At 48.1% G+C, this 15,000-nt stretch overlaps 1 protein-coding gene across 1 annotated transcript in view; it reads right to left on the minus strand.

Annotated features, from left to right (window-relative positions):
* Positions 1 to 15,000, minus strand: part of prdm16 (PR domain containing 16) — a gene marked incomplete at its 3' end in the record, with an annotated part of 259,211 nt that overhangs the window by 170,888 nt on the left and 73,323 nt on the right. Inside the window, exon 2 of the mRNA XM_083641762.1 lies at positions 4,777 to 5,291. Coding sequence (XP_083497888.1) covers positions 4,777 to 5,291 — 515 coding nt within the window. The remainder of the gene's footprint in view (positions 1 to 4,776; positions 5,292 to 15,000) is intronic.

Below are 15,000 nucleotides of genomic sequence, written 5' to 3' on the forward strand. Positions count from 1 at the left end.
TCTCTCCACCGACATCTAGTATCCGCTCAGATATCAAGAAGCACTGAAGCATCCAGCAGCATGGAACTGTGAGAGAGAATGACCATCGCTTACCTCCTTTAACCCATTGATACCTGATGCAGCTTTTGCGTGTATATCCGTCATTTGTGTGCGTATCCCTTTAAGACCGCGAGCCGCGTTAACGCGGTTCGCGGTCTTAAAGGGATACACACACAAATGCTGCATCAGGTATCAATGGGTTAAGCATCACCATTTCCCCATTATATAAGGATGTATTATGCCCTTTGATCATCAATCACTTTTAACCACTATTTATTATTGATTGTTTTGCCTGGCGAGAGAATGAACATGATTGTCTTGTCCTGTCTGGTCCTGTTTGTCTCATCTGACTAGAACTAACGGACTTGCTCTTTTGGAAGATCATTAACGATCACTTGTAAGTGTCTCTTTTGGCTTCTAGTCTGGACTCGTTCTCCTGCACTTGCAGCAGCATCCCCGTGTCTCCACCTCCTCACCCTCTCTCTCCTAGTTCACCTGTGGTGGCAGGTTTGGTTTGAACCAATCAAAAGGCCACTTCCGGTCATCATGGTTCATCATCTTCAGGAATGATTCATCCTACTGAATTTATTGCCTATAAAACCTGTTTCTGTTTCTTATTTGGGTCAATTTAAAGTTTCTTATTTGGGTCAATTTAAATGATTCACTTTGGTTTGTCAACTGATACTTTATAGATTGACACTGTGCATTTGACAATGTCTTGTTAAATTCTCCCACGTTCTGAGGGGAGTATAGATATGTTTCTGTATTTTTCAAGATATTTTTTCTGGATGTTTTTTTTCATATTCATCGCTTTACAGGACTTTAATCACAGACTTAGAACCACGCACCGTGACAAAATTGGGTTTTTTCAAACAGATCCCTTACTTAGAATTTGGACTGAGGTCACCAGTGTCGGTTTTCAGTCTGGAAAAGAGACACCATCGAAGATCTGTTGTCATCCGGGTCACGTACGGCACCAAATTGTGGAGGCAATCAGCAGCTCTGTGTACCGCTCTCAAGTGTACCGTGTACATAAATACAGTAAATACAATGTTTTACGATGTCAAAAATACAATAATGGCCGTCCTCCTGAAAGATGTTAGATGTTGGTGGTACAACGCGACAGGAAATGACCATAAGGGATCATAAGGCCTAACGAATGCTTATATAAGGGGCAAATAGTGCTCGTTAAAATTGGTATGAAATGGTTAGAGGAGTTAGAGGTTAGAGGCTCGGTTGTTAGACCACAGTGCTCTTGGCGGTGTTCAAACGGTAGAAAAGCAAGATTGGAGCACAGTCAAAAGTATAATCACTACGATAACCACACAGCATATTTAATCCTATATTCCTTGTCCCAGCGAGAAGGTCGTCATGTATGAGGTCCTGCTTTAGATAGGATCTTATTTACACCACTGGGGGATCTCAGATCACATCACTTATATTATCTTTGAAAACAGACCCCCTGTTCTGGCGCGGGACACACGCACAGGCTTCACATTAACGGTGTTGGACTTCTCCCGTGTGTTTGAAGCTGTAACGCACCTCTTTTTTTGGCTTATTTCTCTCCACTCATCCCTCTTTCTTTCTCACTTAATTCTTGGAACTCATCCCATCTTCTTCGCTCTCCCTCGTTCTTCTTCAGCCCTACTGATATCTCTCTCTCTCTCTCTCTCTGTCTCTCTCTCTCTGTCTGTCTGTCTGTCTCTCTCTCTCTCTGTCTCTCTCTCTCTCTGTCTCTCTGTCCCTCTCTGTCTCTGTCTCTCTCTCTCTCTCTCTCTCTCTCTCTCTCTCTCTCTCTCTCTCTCTCTCTCCCTAGTTCCCACTCACTTTCTCTCCTCTCTCTCCCTAGTTCCCACTCACTTTCTCTCCTCTCTCTCTCTCGCCCGCCTGTCTATTTGTCTAAGACCAGAGGCAGTAGATGAGTAGACGGGTGTAGATGTTGAAAGGGGGGAGGGAGGAGGGGTGTACAGGACTCCTAGGGGAGTCTGTCGATGGCTATCAACAGGCTGACTGTTATGACTATCTGTGATAAGGGTCTGGGAAGAGAAGAGCCCCCTGAAGGCCCCTGAAGGGCCCCCCCAAAACCAGACAGGATGTCTTCAAAAAATAATATGGCCCGAGCCCGAAGTCGCTCCTCCACAAGCCGCTCAGGAGGGCGGCGGCAGAGAGAAAGACGGGCCTGCCTGACCCCCGTCCTCTTTGACAGATTTTGGAAAAGCAAAGACCAAACGTTGTTTTAGGTTGAAGGACAAAGACAGGCGAGCCTCAGGCTAACGGCAAAGTGCAGACAGAGAGTAGGAAAAGGTTGCACCGCTCAAACGACGAGGAGAATGTCACACAGAAGAAAAAGTGCCAAAATCCCCCGTGACATACGCAGAAGGTAGCGTGTGGAATGTGCTCCGTGTTTCGACTACATACCTCCATGAGTGGATTTTTGATCTAAGATGGTAGATATATCAGATACACACACACACACAGACACACACACACACACATACACACACACACACACACACACACACACACACGCACACACACACACACACACACACACACACACACACACACAGATCTCCGTGACATGGGGGATGGACTGGTGTGGTCCTAATAAAAAGAGCTTGCTAGTTATCTCCACCACATCAGGCCTTTCATCACGGAGGGAAAACTGGACACCCTAAAAAAAAAAAGGTCAACAATGTGCGGTGCAGTTTTTCTTCTTCGGGGGTTTGTAATCCGAGTGTATGTCGGGGAATGTCCGTGTGTGCGTGTCTGTGTGTATCTTTAGAGCTGAAGGTGGCTTTTTTTCCCCCCTATAGGCCAAAGAGCTGAAGCTGGACTCATGAATATGCATAAGCAAGGTGTCAGGGGAATCGAGCGGAGAGGGAGGAGAACAGAACAGAGAGAAAACATGAGTGTGGGGGGTGGAGGAGGGGGTGGAGGGTGTAGTTTTTGGAGGGGTGCCCTTTGCACCCCGAGCGGCTAGCCATAATATGAAGTTTAAGGAGGAAAAGGTTCTGCGTGGCACGCTGCCATGTAGCGTGCGCCTTTGGGGTCTAATCGCCTGCATGCTCCCACATCACAACAGTTAGCAAGAAAACACAGAGAGAGAGAGAGAAATAGAGAATGGATGCAGTGGAAGAAATACTTTTGGATAATTGTTTTTCTAATACACAAACTGTCAAAAAGTAAAGCGTGTTGGAGGACATTTTTAGGAGGTCTTCAGATTGTATCTACGGACAGTATAGGGGAACCCTGGCATATTCCTTCAAGAAGCTGTTCATAAAGGGTTTTGGGCCTATGTTTAAGTACCCAAAACTCTGATTCATGAATACGTAACTTCTACAACTAAAACAAATCGTTTTATCACAAGCTGTAAGCACAGCGCCGTGAAGAGCAATAAGTTAGTATAAATCTGTTTCATGAAATGATTATGCCTCTTCCAATGGCATTAGAGTATGAGACAGAGGCTAATATTGTGTTTTGCACAATTGTTCCACTTGCCAGAACATTGTTAGTACCTTTGTGATCTTACAATACTGTGAATAATGTGGTGTATCGTAGATTCTTAGTAATGGCAAAGTTCTATAATTCGAGTCAGACTTTCATTTGATTATTAATTGATCTCAATACAAATGAATGGGTGTGAAAAATCCCCATGAAATCAGTGGAAGGCCTTTTTCTCCCAAGTGTTGTTCCACAAGCAAAACGCTGTAGCTGAACCTCCATCATACATCAGTCGGTGGTGTCTAATTCCAGCGTAGCATGCTCTTTCCAACATAGCGCTCCAGTGATTAACTTGTCCCAGTCACTAGTCCTAATTGCATATGAATGTAATATGAGAGCATGTGGATGACCAGGCCCTTCAAAAAGGAAGAGTCGGGGAGTCAGCGAAATGAAAAGCAGGCCAGTATATTTCATCTCTGATTAGGCATATGAGAAGGAGAGAGAGAGAGGGAGGAGAGAGAGAGAGAGGAGCGAGAGAGGGGGAGAGAGAGAGAGAGAGGAGAGAGAGAGACAGAGAGGGAGAGAGTGGGAGGAGAGAGAGAGAGAGGAGCGAGAGAGGGGGAGAGAGAGAGAGAGAGAGAGAGAGAGAGGGAGAGAGAGATCGGGAGTTCCTTCTTTCCTAATGAGCTTACTGAAGCAACTTCAATATCCTCTAATGTCATGTTGAAATGAAAATTAATAGTTCAATACGCCGCCGCCGCATTTGGGCCACGCTTCTTCCATTTCCATATCGGGTGGCGTGACCAAATGAGCGCGCTCGCTCGCTCGGACCGACGCCCAGAAAAGCTGATACCTCCACTAATCAGCCGGGTTTTTCCGTCTGACATTGGCGTGCTGGTGGAATTCTGGAAGACTGCGTTTTGTGTGTGTGTGTGTGTGTGTGTGTGTGTGTGTGTGTGTGACGGTTTCAAGATGAGGTCAAATCACATGGGGGATTGTGAAAGGCAGCGAGCATCTTAGCTGATGGAGATGAAGATGGCTGCCTGAGGATGAAGAGCGATGGTTGGGAACTAGAAGAGCGGCTCGCTCACGCACTTACCTTCCTCACTGCTGCTTCATTGCTTCCACTAGTCTTTCAACGGTCAGAAGTGATGGAAATGACGCACCACGTGATGCATCACGTGATGCGTCATGTGATGCATCACGTGATCCAGTTTGATCAAAAAGACACAGCAGAAAGAGAAGCAGGACAAAGCACACACACAAAACAAAAGACAGCAGGCTGCTTCCTACCTCCCATCCAAAGGAGGCGCTGTGTTTGGCCCCGTGGTGGTGCAGTGCGCTGTACGGGCCGAACCGCTCGCCCGCGCCGACGTGCGTCTTGGCCCACACGCCCAGCCCGGCGCCGGGCACGCTGGACTCCCGCAGCTCCAGTTCGCCGGGAATGGGAATGTCGTCGGGAATGTAGACGGGCGCCTCGTAGGGCGAGCCCTCCTTGGGCGTGGTGAAGTCCTCGTCCTCGTTGCTGCTGTGGTTGCTGTGGTTGCTGCTGTGGTGGTGGAGGTGGTGGTGGTGCGAGGCGTAGATGTGGGGGTGCAGCAGGTGGTGGTGGTGGTGGTGGTGGTGGTTGTTGGGGGGGTGGGAGGGGGTGGGTGAGGGCAGGGGGGACATGCTGCTGACCGCGCCCTCGTCCGCGTCCTCCTCTGGGCTATCGCCGCCGCCGCCGCCGCCGCACGTCCCCGCCGCCGCTAGTGCCGGGAGGTGGGCCTCTTCTGTCTCGTACATGATGTCCACTGGCTCGCTGTCATCTGAGAGACACAGAGGAGAGAGAGAGCAGGAGACATGAGTGTCTCTAGAGGAGGAAAGAGGAGGTACACAACAACATGCCAGTGGGAGAGGAAGGACTGGGTGGCCTTTAGATCAGTGGTGATCAACGTGGTGGTCCGCGGACCATCAGGGGTCGTTGAGGGGGTTCCAGGAGGTCCCCAGCAAATTGATGACACGTTCAACTTTATAAACATTATTAGATTTGCGTGAAGATTTACACAATTAGAGACCGTAGAAGAATAATGTCACTGTTATCTCTCTCTACCTCCTGTACAATACAGATAGTCAAGGAATTCTGGACAAAAGCATATGATCCAACAATAAAGACATCCTCAGCTTTGGGTTTGAGAGACAAACTCTCATCACTCTCATGGGTGTAGGCAGGAAGGTTGTGGCAGCTTGACCAATCACAGCCTCAGTATTTCAATGGGATGACTTCACACTATGGACTGGTCCTCAGAAGCATCTTCACACTATGGACTGGTCCTCAGAAGCATCTTCACACTATGGACTGGTCCTCCTCAGAAGCATCTTCACACTATGGACTGGTCCTCCTCAGAAGCATCTCAAAACAGCTCAGACCTCAGCAGTGCACTTTCCTAACAAATGACTTATTGACCCTCATCATTCCAAAAACAGCCCACTTCAGCCTCCAAACCTCGAAAACCGCCAGAAAACCACATTGAGCAATGAGAGAATTTGGGGGTCTTCAGAAGAATGCCGATCTGGGGGTCCTGGGCGAAAACGCTCAGTGTGCAGATTTAGCCGGAGGAAGAGAAGAAGCAGCTTAAGTCAAGCCAAGTCCCTGATGGGAAGGCTGTGTGTTCCCCACTGCAGTCAGTCAGTCAGTCTAGTCAGTCAGTGAGTCAGTCAGTCAGTCACCTATGGCTGACCTGCTTAGCTTAGCCTAGCCACCCATCATTATTGTCCCGTCCATTGACAACATAACCGTGGCTGTGCTCCAGGATCTCACCATCCCAATGTCAGTGGAAATGATGATGAACACTGCGTGTGTGTGTGTGTGTGTGTGTGTGTGTGTGTGTGTGTGTGTGTGTGTGTGTGTGTGTGTGTGTGTGTGTGTGTGTGTGTGTGTGATTTGCCCCAGCGCATCTATATGTGTGTGTCTCTCTTTCCTTCCCTCTCAGGACAGAACAGATCCCGGTGTCTTTAGTCAAAGCACCACTGCAGTTTGACTATCTAAACACAGGGACTGGCAATCAGCGGGCTAACTAGGCCCAAAATTACAGCAGGAGTGGTTCCAATCAAGCCCTCTCCTCCCTCTGCCTGCCTCCATGGAGCCCGCTGCCAAGCCTGCCACAGCTTCCCAGGCTCTAGCATGGAGCCGTACGAGCCACTCAAATCCACAAACACCGCGTCTTAACGTTTATTAGGTTCTGTAATGGTGAATCCATTGTGACCTCTTGATTTAATTTGGACTATGTAAGTTGGATTTTCGCCCGAGAGATGTGCATCATAGGCTGCAACGTTTATTTTTTAAAATGTTTTCCCATTAATGAGTTCAGTTTGTCTTTTATTAGTTTGTTAATTCCTAAAACAAATGTGTGCGTGTGTGCGTATGCAATAGGGAGGTGTGGCAGGCTATATGCCTAGGGAGGTGTGGCAGGCTATGCCTATAGGGAGATGTGGCAGGCTATGCCTAGGGAGATGTGGCAGGCTATGCCTAGGGAGGTGTGGCAGGCTATGCCTAGGGAGATGTGGCAGGCTATGCCTAGGGAGATGTGGCAGGCTATGCCTAGGGAGGTGTGGCAGGCTATGCCTATAGGGAGGTGTGGCAGGCTATGCCTAGGGAGATGTGGCAGGCTATGCCTAGGGAGATGTGGCAGGCTATGCCTAGGGATGTGTGGCAGGCTATGCCTATAGGGAGGTGTGGCAGGCTATGCCTAGGGAGGTGTGGCATGCTATGCCTAGGGAGGTGTGGCAGGCTATGCCTAGGGAGGTGTGGCAGGCTATATGCCTAGGGAGGTGTGGCAGGCTATGCCTAGGGAGGTGTGGCAGGCTATATGCCTAGGGAGGTGTGGCAGGCTATGCCTAGGGAGGTGTGGCAGGCTATGCCTAGGGAGGTGTGGCAGGCTGCATGGAGGCGAGTGAAGGGAAATGTCTTGAATGAGCTAATCAGGAAACCGGGGCAGAAACGGAGCCATCATCCCTGGAATCATCTGAGGGCACATTCACAGCGCCGTGTATCGGATTCTTGTTCTTTGATAAATGCTCTGGCTTTCTGCCCCGCTGAAAGATGGGGAATATGAACGTAGTGAAATTCACTGACATGTAAGTTTGAAAATGTGAAATGTGAAACTATGAAAGCATGTGACAGCACTAGAGCCCCGGCGTCCATAGAGGTCCGGGAAACTGATCATATAAAGCAGGAGCAGTAAAAGCCCCGGCTTTTACGACTGATTTTTGCGTCATCCAGTGATTTCGAGGGGGGAAAAGAACCCCATTTTTTTAATGATCGCTGTTTCATAGCGGCTCAGAACCAGGATCAGAACCAGGATCAGAACCAGGCGCGCAATTAAGCCCGGAGCATGTAGAGAGCCAGCAAGTAGCTTCCACTTTGCACAGATCAATTAAAGTTTTATAACAGCAGCCCCTATCTGCTGCTCGCTCGGCACAATCAAAAGTGTTTTCGGGCCCGTTAAAGTTTTTTCTCTCCCGTTGGCACCCGACCCATCCAGTGCAATTTGGACCAGCCGAGAGAGAAAGACGGCCTCGGAAAATCTATTAAAGACTATTTGGCTTTAAGAGCCTCTGTGCAGAAACACATATATGCACAGATCACTACGTCCAGTAATTGAGTAACAAGGAGAAAGAGTGGGGGGGGGGGGGGGGACCAACCCCCCCTGCCTTAATTTTAATGAACAAAACATCTTTTGTGGGCGATGTGAAGCAGTAGAGCGAGGCAGAACATGGCAAAACACAACGCGATTTTAAATCAGTCGAAGTCTTAACAGTCCAACGTCTTCTCTTATTCATAAAAACGTTGCCCTGCAGAGAAAGCCGGGATCGTTCTAGAGACTGACTCGCTCTCTCTCTCTCTGCGTCTCCTCCCCTCCTCCTCCTCCCTGTGAGGAGATGTGAGCTGGACCCATGTTCCACCATGAAGTTCAACAGCGAGGAGAGAGAGAGAGAGAGAGAAAAAAAAGGTTGTCTATGAGAAAAGAAAGCAGGGAAATAATGAAAGGGGGCCAGGAAGAGGATGAGGAGGAGAATGTGAAAAGTGACGAGGGAGCAGCTTTTTAAACGGCCGTGGTGTTTGCTCTGGGTCCCCTCAGGCCCAGAAAGAGATGTTAGGCTGGTGTCCCTCAGGGCTTCTTAAAACGCAGCCGGGCCCAAGATAGTGCCTTCCTCTGCCTGGTTCCTCGTGTTGTTCTTTCTCTCTCTCTCTCTCTCTCTCTCTCTCCGCTCCTCTCGCCATCTTCTCGCTCTCTTTTTACGGGGAGCTATTTATCCTGATTACATCAGGGGTCAATCATTAATTCGCACCTTGGGGGTCCCCGGGTGCTGGCTGCAGCTACAATGGGCTGCTTGTTCCCCTCGCTGTTATTCCAGTGGAAAAGTACGGTGCTGCTCAGCCCGGAGCCCGGGCCCGGCCCAGGCCACATGAAGGCATCCCATTTATTTGATAAATTGTAAATGCGTGCCATAAACGGACCTCTTTGTTTTCGAGCATAGCCTGCAATAACAAAGATTTGAGGGGCACGTATGAACACGCACACGCCACGCTATCGTTCACACACACACACACACACACACACGCACAATATCGTTCACGCAAACACTGTCACACACACACACACACACATACAAACACACACACACACGATATCGTTCACGCAAACACTGTCACACACACACACACGCACGCACGATATTGTTCACACACACACACACACACACACACACACACACACACACACACACACACAGCTGTTGCTACTACAAACAGTGATCAGATGGTGTTGGAGGTAAAGATGAGATCTCATATAATAGCTGCATGTTACAGTGAGAGAACAAGATGTGACAGATACAACGTTCCTCTTCAATAAATACACGTCAATATTTAAAATCAAAACAAAAAATCTAGAACATTACAAGAACCCAAAGCATGCAATATAATTTATTTTTGGACATGTGTGGATAAAAAGAAAAATAAATAAATAAAAAATACTAGAAAATCTGAAATGGTAATAATAGCGTTGTAATCAGCGTTGCCATGGCGAACTAACTTGACGCGGTGCTGAAAATCAGCGAGGTGATGGGAGGGCCTTAACACAAGCGGCAGATTGTTGTGTGGTTTGTGTTTAATCAGAGACTCCAGACTTTAAATGCACTAAGATAGAGATCTGGAGTCATTTTCTGCCGTCTGCCTGAACGCACACAAACACATGTGCCTTGTGGCGTCCATATTGAGCTGTCTGGCTATATAGCGTATGAGCTACCGCTCCGGCTGCATGCTGCAAGGCACACGTGGACACTTAGCATGGCTGGGAATGAACCTACTGTATAAATATGCGTCAAATGGGGAGGAGAACACTTTCTCCTTGCAGAAAAATGCAGGCACGCCTTTATTGAGAAAAATCATTAGTCTTTGTGAAATAGTAATTAAACAGGCATTATTTCCACCCACTTGTGCACAGCGATGGCACGCAGTGTAAAACTACACATCCCTGCAGTGCGCAGAATGTAAACTACAGATTGGACGCCAGCCATAGCAGTGGTGCTCAGAGCCAGGTGTTGGCCTCACTCTGCTATCCACTATTGGGGTAAGAGCAGGCGGAGGTGTGGAGGTGGATTTTCCCAGCGGGTAATAACCACGTAACAACACCGGTGTGTTAAAACCCCGTAACAAAACACGTGGTACCGGGTAATAACCACGTAACAACGTAACCGGTGTTACCGGTGACAGTTTTTTTTTTTAAAGCTCCAGAGCTCATCAGCAGTCCTCACTTTTATTTAACTGCTCTCAGTCCGACACACCCGTCAAGATAGACGCCAATACAAGCGTGGTAGGGATGTCAGGTTAACCACAGAGAATAGTTTGGAGCGGTTACGTTTGTCGGTCTATAGATTAGGCTACTCTACATACAGTCCTTTCTCCCCCAGTCAGTCAGGCCCTCCCCTCCCCTCCCTGCTGCTGCGCTCAGCGCTCACAACACTGTCAGCCTCACATAACGTTACGCACTGGGGACCGACTCTCCTCCTGGAGAAAATAAACTTAATGTCGTTAGCGACAAATCTGGGGATTTTTTCTGGCCATGGGATTAACATTATACCAGCAAGCAGCAGTAAGCCAGGCAATGACGATAGCCGAGTAGCATGTGCTTTTATCACAGCTAAGTCATCAATGCTAACTATGTACCATCAATGTTAGCGGAGGTTTAGCTAACCTATGGTATTCGCATCAATGCTAGCGGAGATTTAGCTCTGTTAAAACCACTTTTCCAGAGATGGCAGTGGCAAGAGAATACACACAGGCTTAGATAAGGGTCTTACCTACATGTGTATGAGGGGGGGGGGGAGATTGTGTTCACAACATGTAACGTTACTTGCTGGTCTGTCTAACCAGAGATATGATGAACTCAGACAGCCAGGATAGGACGGAGGGAGCGCTTGTAATATACGTCAGCGCAGCTGATGAGCGCATCCTGAAACTGGCACGAGTGGGCGGAGTTGAACGGTGTTACCGGTGGTGGACATGTTATGTAATCGGTGTATGCCTCACCTACTACTGTAACACCTACTACCACGGCAAGCCTACAGCAGAGCAGGCGGAGGAGAGCGCCAGCAGAGCAGGCGGAGGAGAGCGCCAGCAGAGCAGGCGGAGGTAGAGCGACAGCAGAGCAGGCGGAGGAGAGAGACAGCAGAGCAGGCGGAGGAGAGAGACAGCAGAGCAGGCGGAGGTAGAGCGACAGCAGAGCAGGCGGAGGTAGAGCGCCGACAAAGCAGGCGGAGGAGAGCGACAGCAGAGCAGGCGGAGGTAGAGCGACAGCAGAGCAGGCGGAGGAGGCTGGGGGCTGGAACAACAAATGAGACGTGTGCTGTGCGCCTTATGATGGCCAGTGATGGCCATGTCGCCGCCTCCCCTCTGGATGCACACGGAGACTGGATCTTTGTCTGGACGTAAGCGGATCTGCTCACAGTCAGAAGCAAAGCCGGGACACTGATGAAAAGCCAGTGTCCAGGGAAAAGACACAACTATGCAACGTTCTGCACGGCTCCAAATATGGAGGGAAAAGTCTGTCTGCTCAAAGGGGGGAGAATGGAAGGGAGACGGAGAATGTGTGGACCATGACAGATATGAAAAATGGGTGGTTGGTTGTGTAAGGAATGACCAAACATTTTGATGTGGGAGGACTGTGTGTGTGAGAGCGTGTGTGTGAGCGTGTGTGTGTGTGTGTGTGGTGTGTGTGTGTGTGTGCGCATGATGTCCATGTGATTGCGTGTGTGTGTGTGTGTGTGTGTGTGTGTGTGTGGAGGGGGGGGGGGCATTCAAAAAGAGGCCTAATCTGGTATTTGCGCCCCCAATATTGTGTCAATATGGTCCCACTTAGCTGCATTATTGGCTGTTTAGGGCCAGAGAGCCATATTGGTACCTTTGATGATTCTGTCTCCACACAAAAGAGCCTAATCACCCTCTCTGCTTTGAGACAGGAGGGGAGGTGGGCACAGAGGCCGCTGTAAAAATCTAACCGGTGCAAATGAAAGGTAGAGGGGGAGAGAGAGAGAGCGGGAGGGAGAGAGAGCGAGGGGGGAGAGAGAGAGGGGGAGGGAGAGAGAGCGAGGGGGGAGAGAGAGAGGGGGGGGAGAGAGAGGGGGGGAGGGGGCAGGGAGAGGGAGAGAGAGGGAGGGGAGGGAGAGAGAGAGAGGGAGGGGAGGGAGAGAGAGAGGGAGGGAGGGAGAGAGGGGGACTAGAGAGAGAGAGAGGTGAATAACTGTACTATGGCGTGTTTTTCCATGGTGGCACGGGGGTACCATAATATTCGAAATGACGTATAAATGGAAGCATGTGACGAGGCAGCCAAAGGAGGGGAGAAGGTGTGTTTTAGGTGTGTGTGTGTGTGTGTGTGCATGCGTGTGTGTGTGTGTGTGTGTGTGTGTGTGTGTGTGTGTGTGTGTGTTTGGGAGGGGTGACTGCGGGGACGGTCAGCTACAATAGCAGCAAGATTCTCTGAGCGAGAAAGCCACACTGTTTCCCCTCATAAAAGCACCAGGGAACATTTCCAAGCAACACTTAACGTTGCAACATGGCTTCTGCAGTGGGCAGAGAACTGCCGCGGTCACATGGGCAGAAAGAAAGAAAGAAAGAAAGAAAGAAAGAAAGAAAGAAAGAAAGAAAGAAAGAAAGAAAGAAAGAAAAAGAAATACGCTTTGTCATAAATTAATCTTTTGAACTCTAAAGAGCTTTCTATGGTTATGATGGACCGTAAAATTAAAACAATTATGTATTTATGTAATTATATGCTGTTCTGCTTTTTCAACTTGCCTATGATTCACATCTGGCTGCTTTTCAATTGATATGCTGTATGTGTTTTTTTTTAAGTTGAATGTGCTGCTGCTTTATACAATAATCACACAATAACTATTACATGCTGTAATTAAAGTAATCACTATGTTCAAGTTTATGCTACTGTGAATCACAGTTTGCACTACTTCTGTTCTGGAAAAACTGGCCAGTGAAAAAACATTTGGTAGAATTATCGTGTGTATGTGTGTGTGTATATATATATATATATATATATATATATATATATATATATATATATATATATATATATATATAATGATGATATTACAACAGCTGACATGAGATGAAATGTAAATAGGGTGGTACATTAGTGAATGTTTGAAAAGGAATAGCAGTGCATGTATGTTGGGGCAGGAATCATATCCAGGCCAAAAGGCCAGTGGCGTGGTTTCTCTGGAGAGTGGCTGTAATGCCAGCTCTCCCCACACAGCCAGTCTGGCATGCCCTGTTTTGAACTGCCCTTAAAAGAAGGTTGTGGATTTCCTTTGCAGTCTGAGCCATCTGACATGTGCTGTATCACACTGCACAACTTCTTTTCTTTCTATTAGGATATTTATTTTGTTGAGGAAACATTTTAATAACCATTGGTTTTGGCCTTGGTGCTACATTTTGGCTGCGATGCTGCAATAAATGTGTATTTATCGGCCAGTGGCCATGGCCTAAAAATGACTTAATTCCAGGCCTGCATGTGTGATGCACATTCGCTGAAAATCATGACTGTAATATATATTACGCTGGCTTGAATAAAGTATATATATATAGTATATATATATATATATATATATATATATATATATATATATATATATATATATATATATATATTGATTGCACTGGATAATACAGTTCAATCAGCTTTGTGTGTGTGTTTAAATGCGTGTGTGAGCGTGCATACTGTATTGTGTTTGAACATGTGTGTGTGCGTGTGTGTGTGTGTGTGTGTGTGTTGCCGTGTTACAACACAGTTGATGTATTGATGTGTTATTTGTGCTGAGCAGCCTAGAGGCATGCGGTCCCCAAATGGTGTGTGTGTGTGTGTGTGTGTGTGTGTGTGTGTGTGTGTGTGTGTGTGTGTGTGCGCGCGTGCGCGTGTGTGTCACTGAGACCCGATCATGCCTCCAGGCAAATAGAAGACAGCAGGCAACCTCCTGCAGCTGAGAGCAGGTGTGTGTGTGTGTGTGTGTGTGTGTGTGTGTGTGTGTGTGTGTGTGTGTGTGTGTGTGTGTGTGTGTGTGTGTGTGTGTGTGTGTGTGTGTAGGTGTGTGTGTGTGTGTGTGTGTGTGTGTGTGGCCCCGTGGTCCTGAGCTCGCTCCCTTGGGGCCCTTGGGCCTGGGCTGCTGCAGACATTTATTAACAGGGCAGATTAATAGCGCTAGGAGAAAACATGTTCACAAACATGATAAATATTAATAATAATCAATAGCAAGTTACATTTGGCAAATTGAGTTGCAAACATCACCCAGGGGGAGGGAGCGAGGGCAGAGAGAGAGAGAGAGAGAGAGAGATAGAGAGAGAGCAGGAAGAACAGAGGGGGGGGGGCAGAGAGAGAGAGAGAGAGAGAGACAGAGAGAGAGAACAGGAAGAACAGAGGGGGAGGGCAGAGAGAGAGAGAGAGAACAGGAAGAACAGAGGGGGGAGAAAACGATCGGAAGGTGAAAAAGACAAATAGGAAGATAAAGTGAGAAGTGGGAATTGCAATTACAAATAGTTTTTTTTCTAGACCTGTGTACAGAAAGAATCAGATGCAGGTATCATTTGACTGGAGAAGTTTCCATTCTACTTTGTACTGGGTTATTTCGGTCACCCTTAGAGGTATCGCGTAGGCCAGTCATTCCCAACCTGTGGGCTGCAAAGGTATTGCAAGTGGGGCGCGAAATCATTTGCAAAACATTACGATCTTCGTGAGTTTTGTAATTACTAGGCATCTCGCGCTCGATTCCTAGGCTGGCCCACTGCGCGGGCTCGCCCGTCCTGCAGCTCGCATTCGTAGCTCGGGCGCGGCGCGGCCTTGACCATAGCTCGGCTGATGTGTGGGCTGGCCAGCCATATTGGCGCACGCATGTCTCCCTATCTCTCTCCCTCAGTCTCTCGCTCCCCCTCTCTCTCTCCCTCAGTCTCTCCCCCTCTTTCTCCCTTTCCACCTC

Source organism: Poromitra crassiceps (assembly GCF_964638095.1).
Source record: "Poromitra crassiceps genome assembly, chromosome: 8".
Classification (NCBI taxonomy): Eukaryota; Metazoa; Chordata; class Actinopteri; order Beryciformes; family Melamphaidae; genus Poromitra; species Poromitra crassiceps.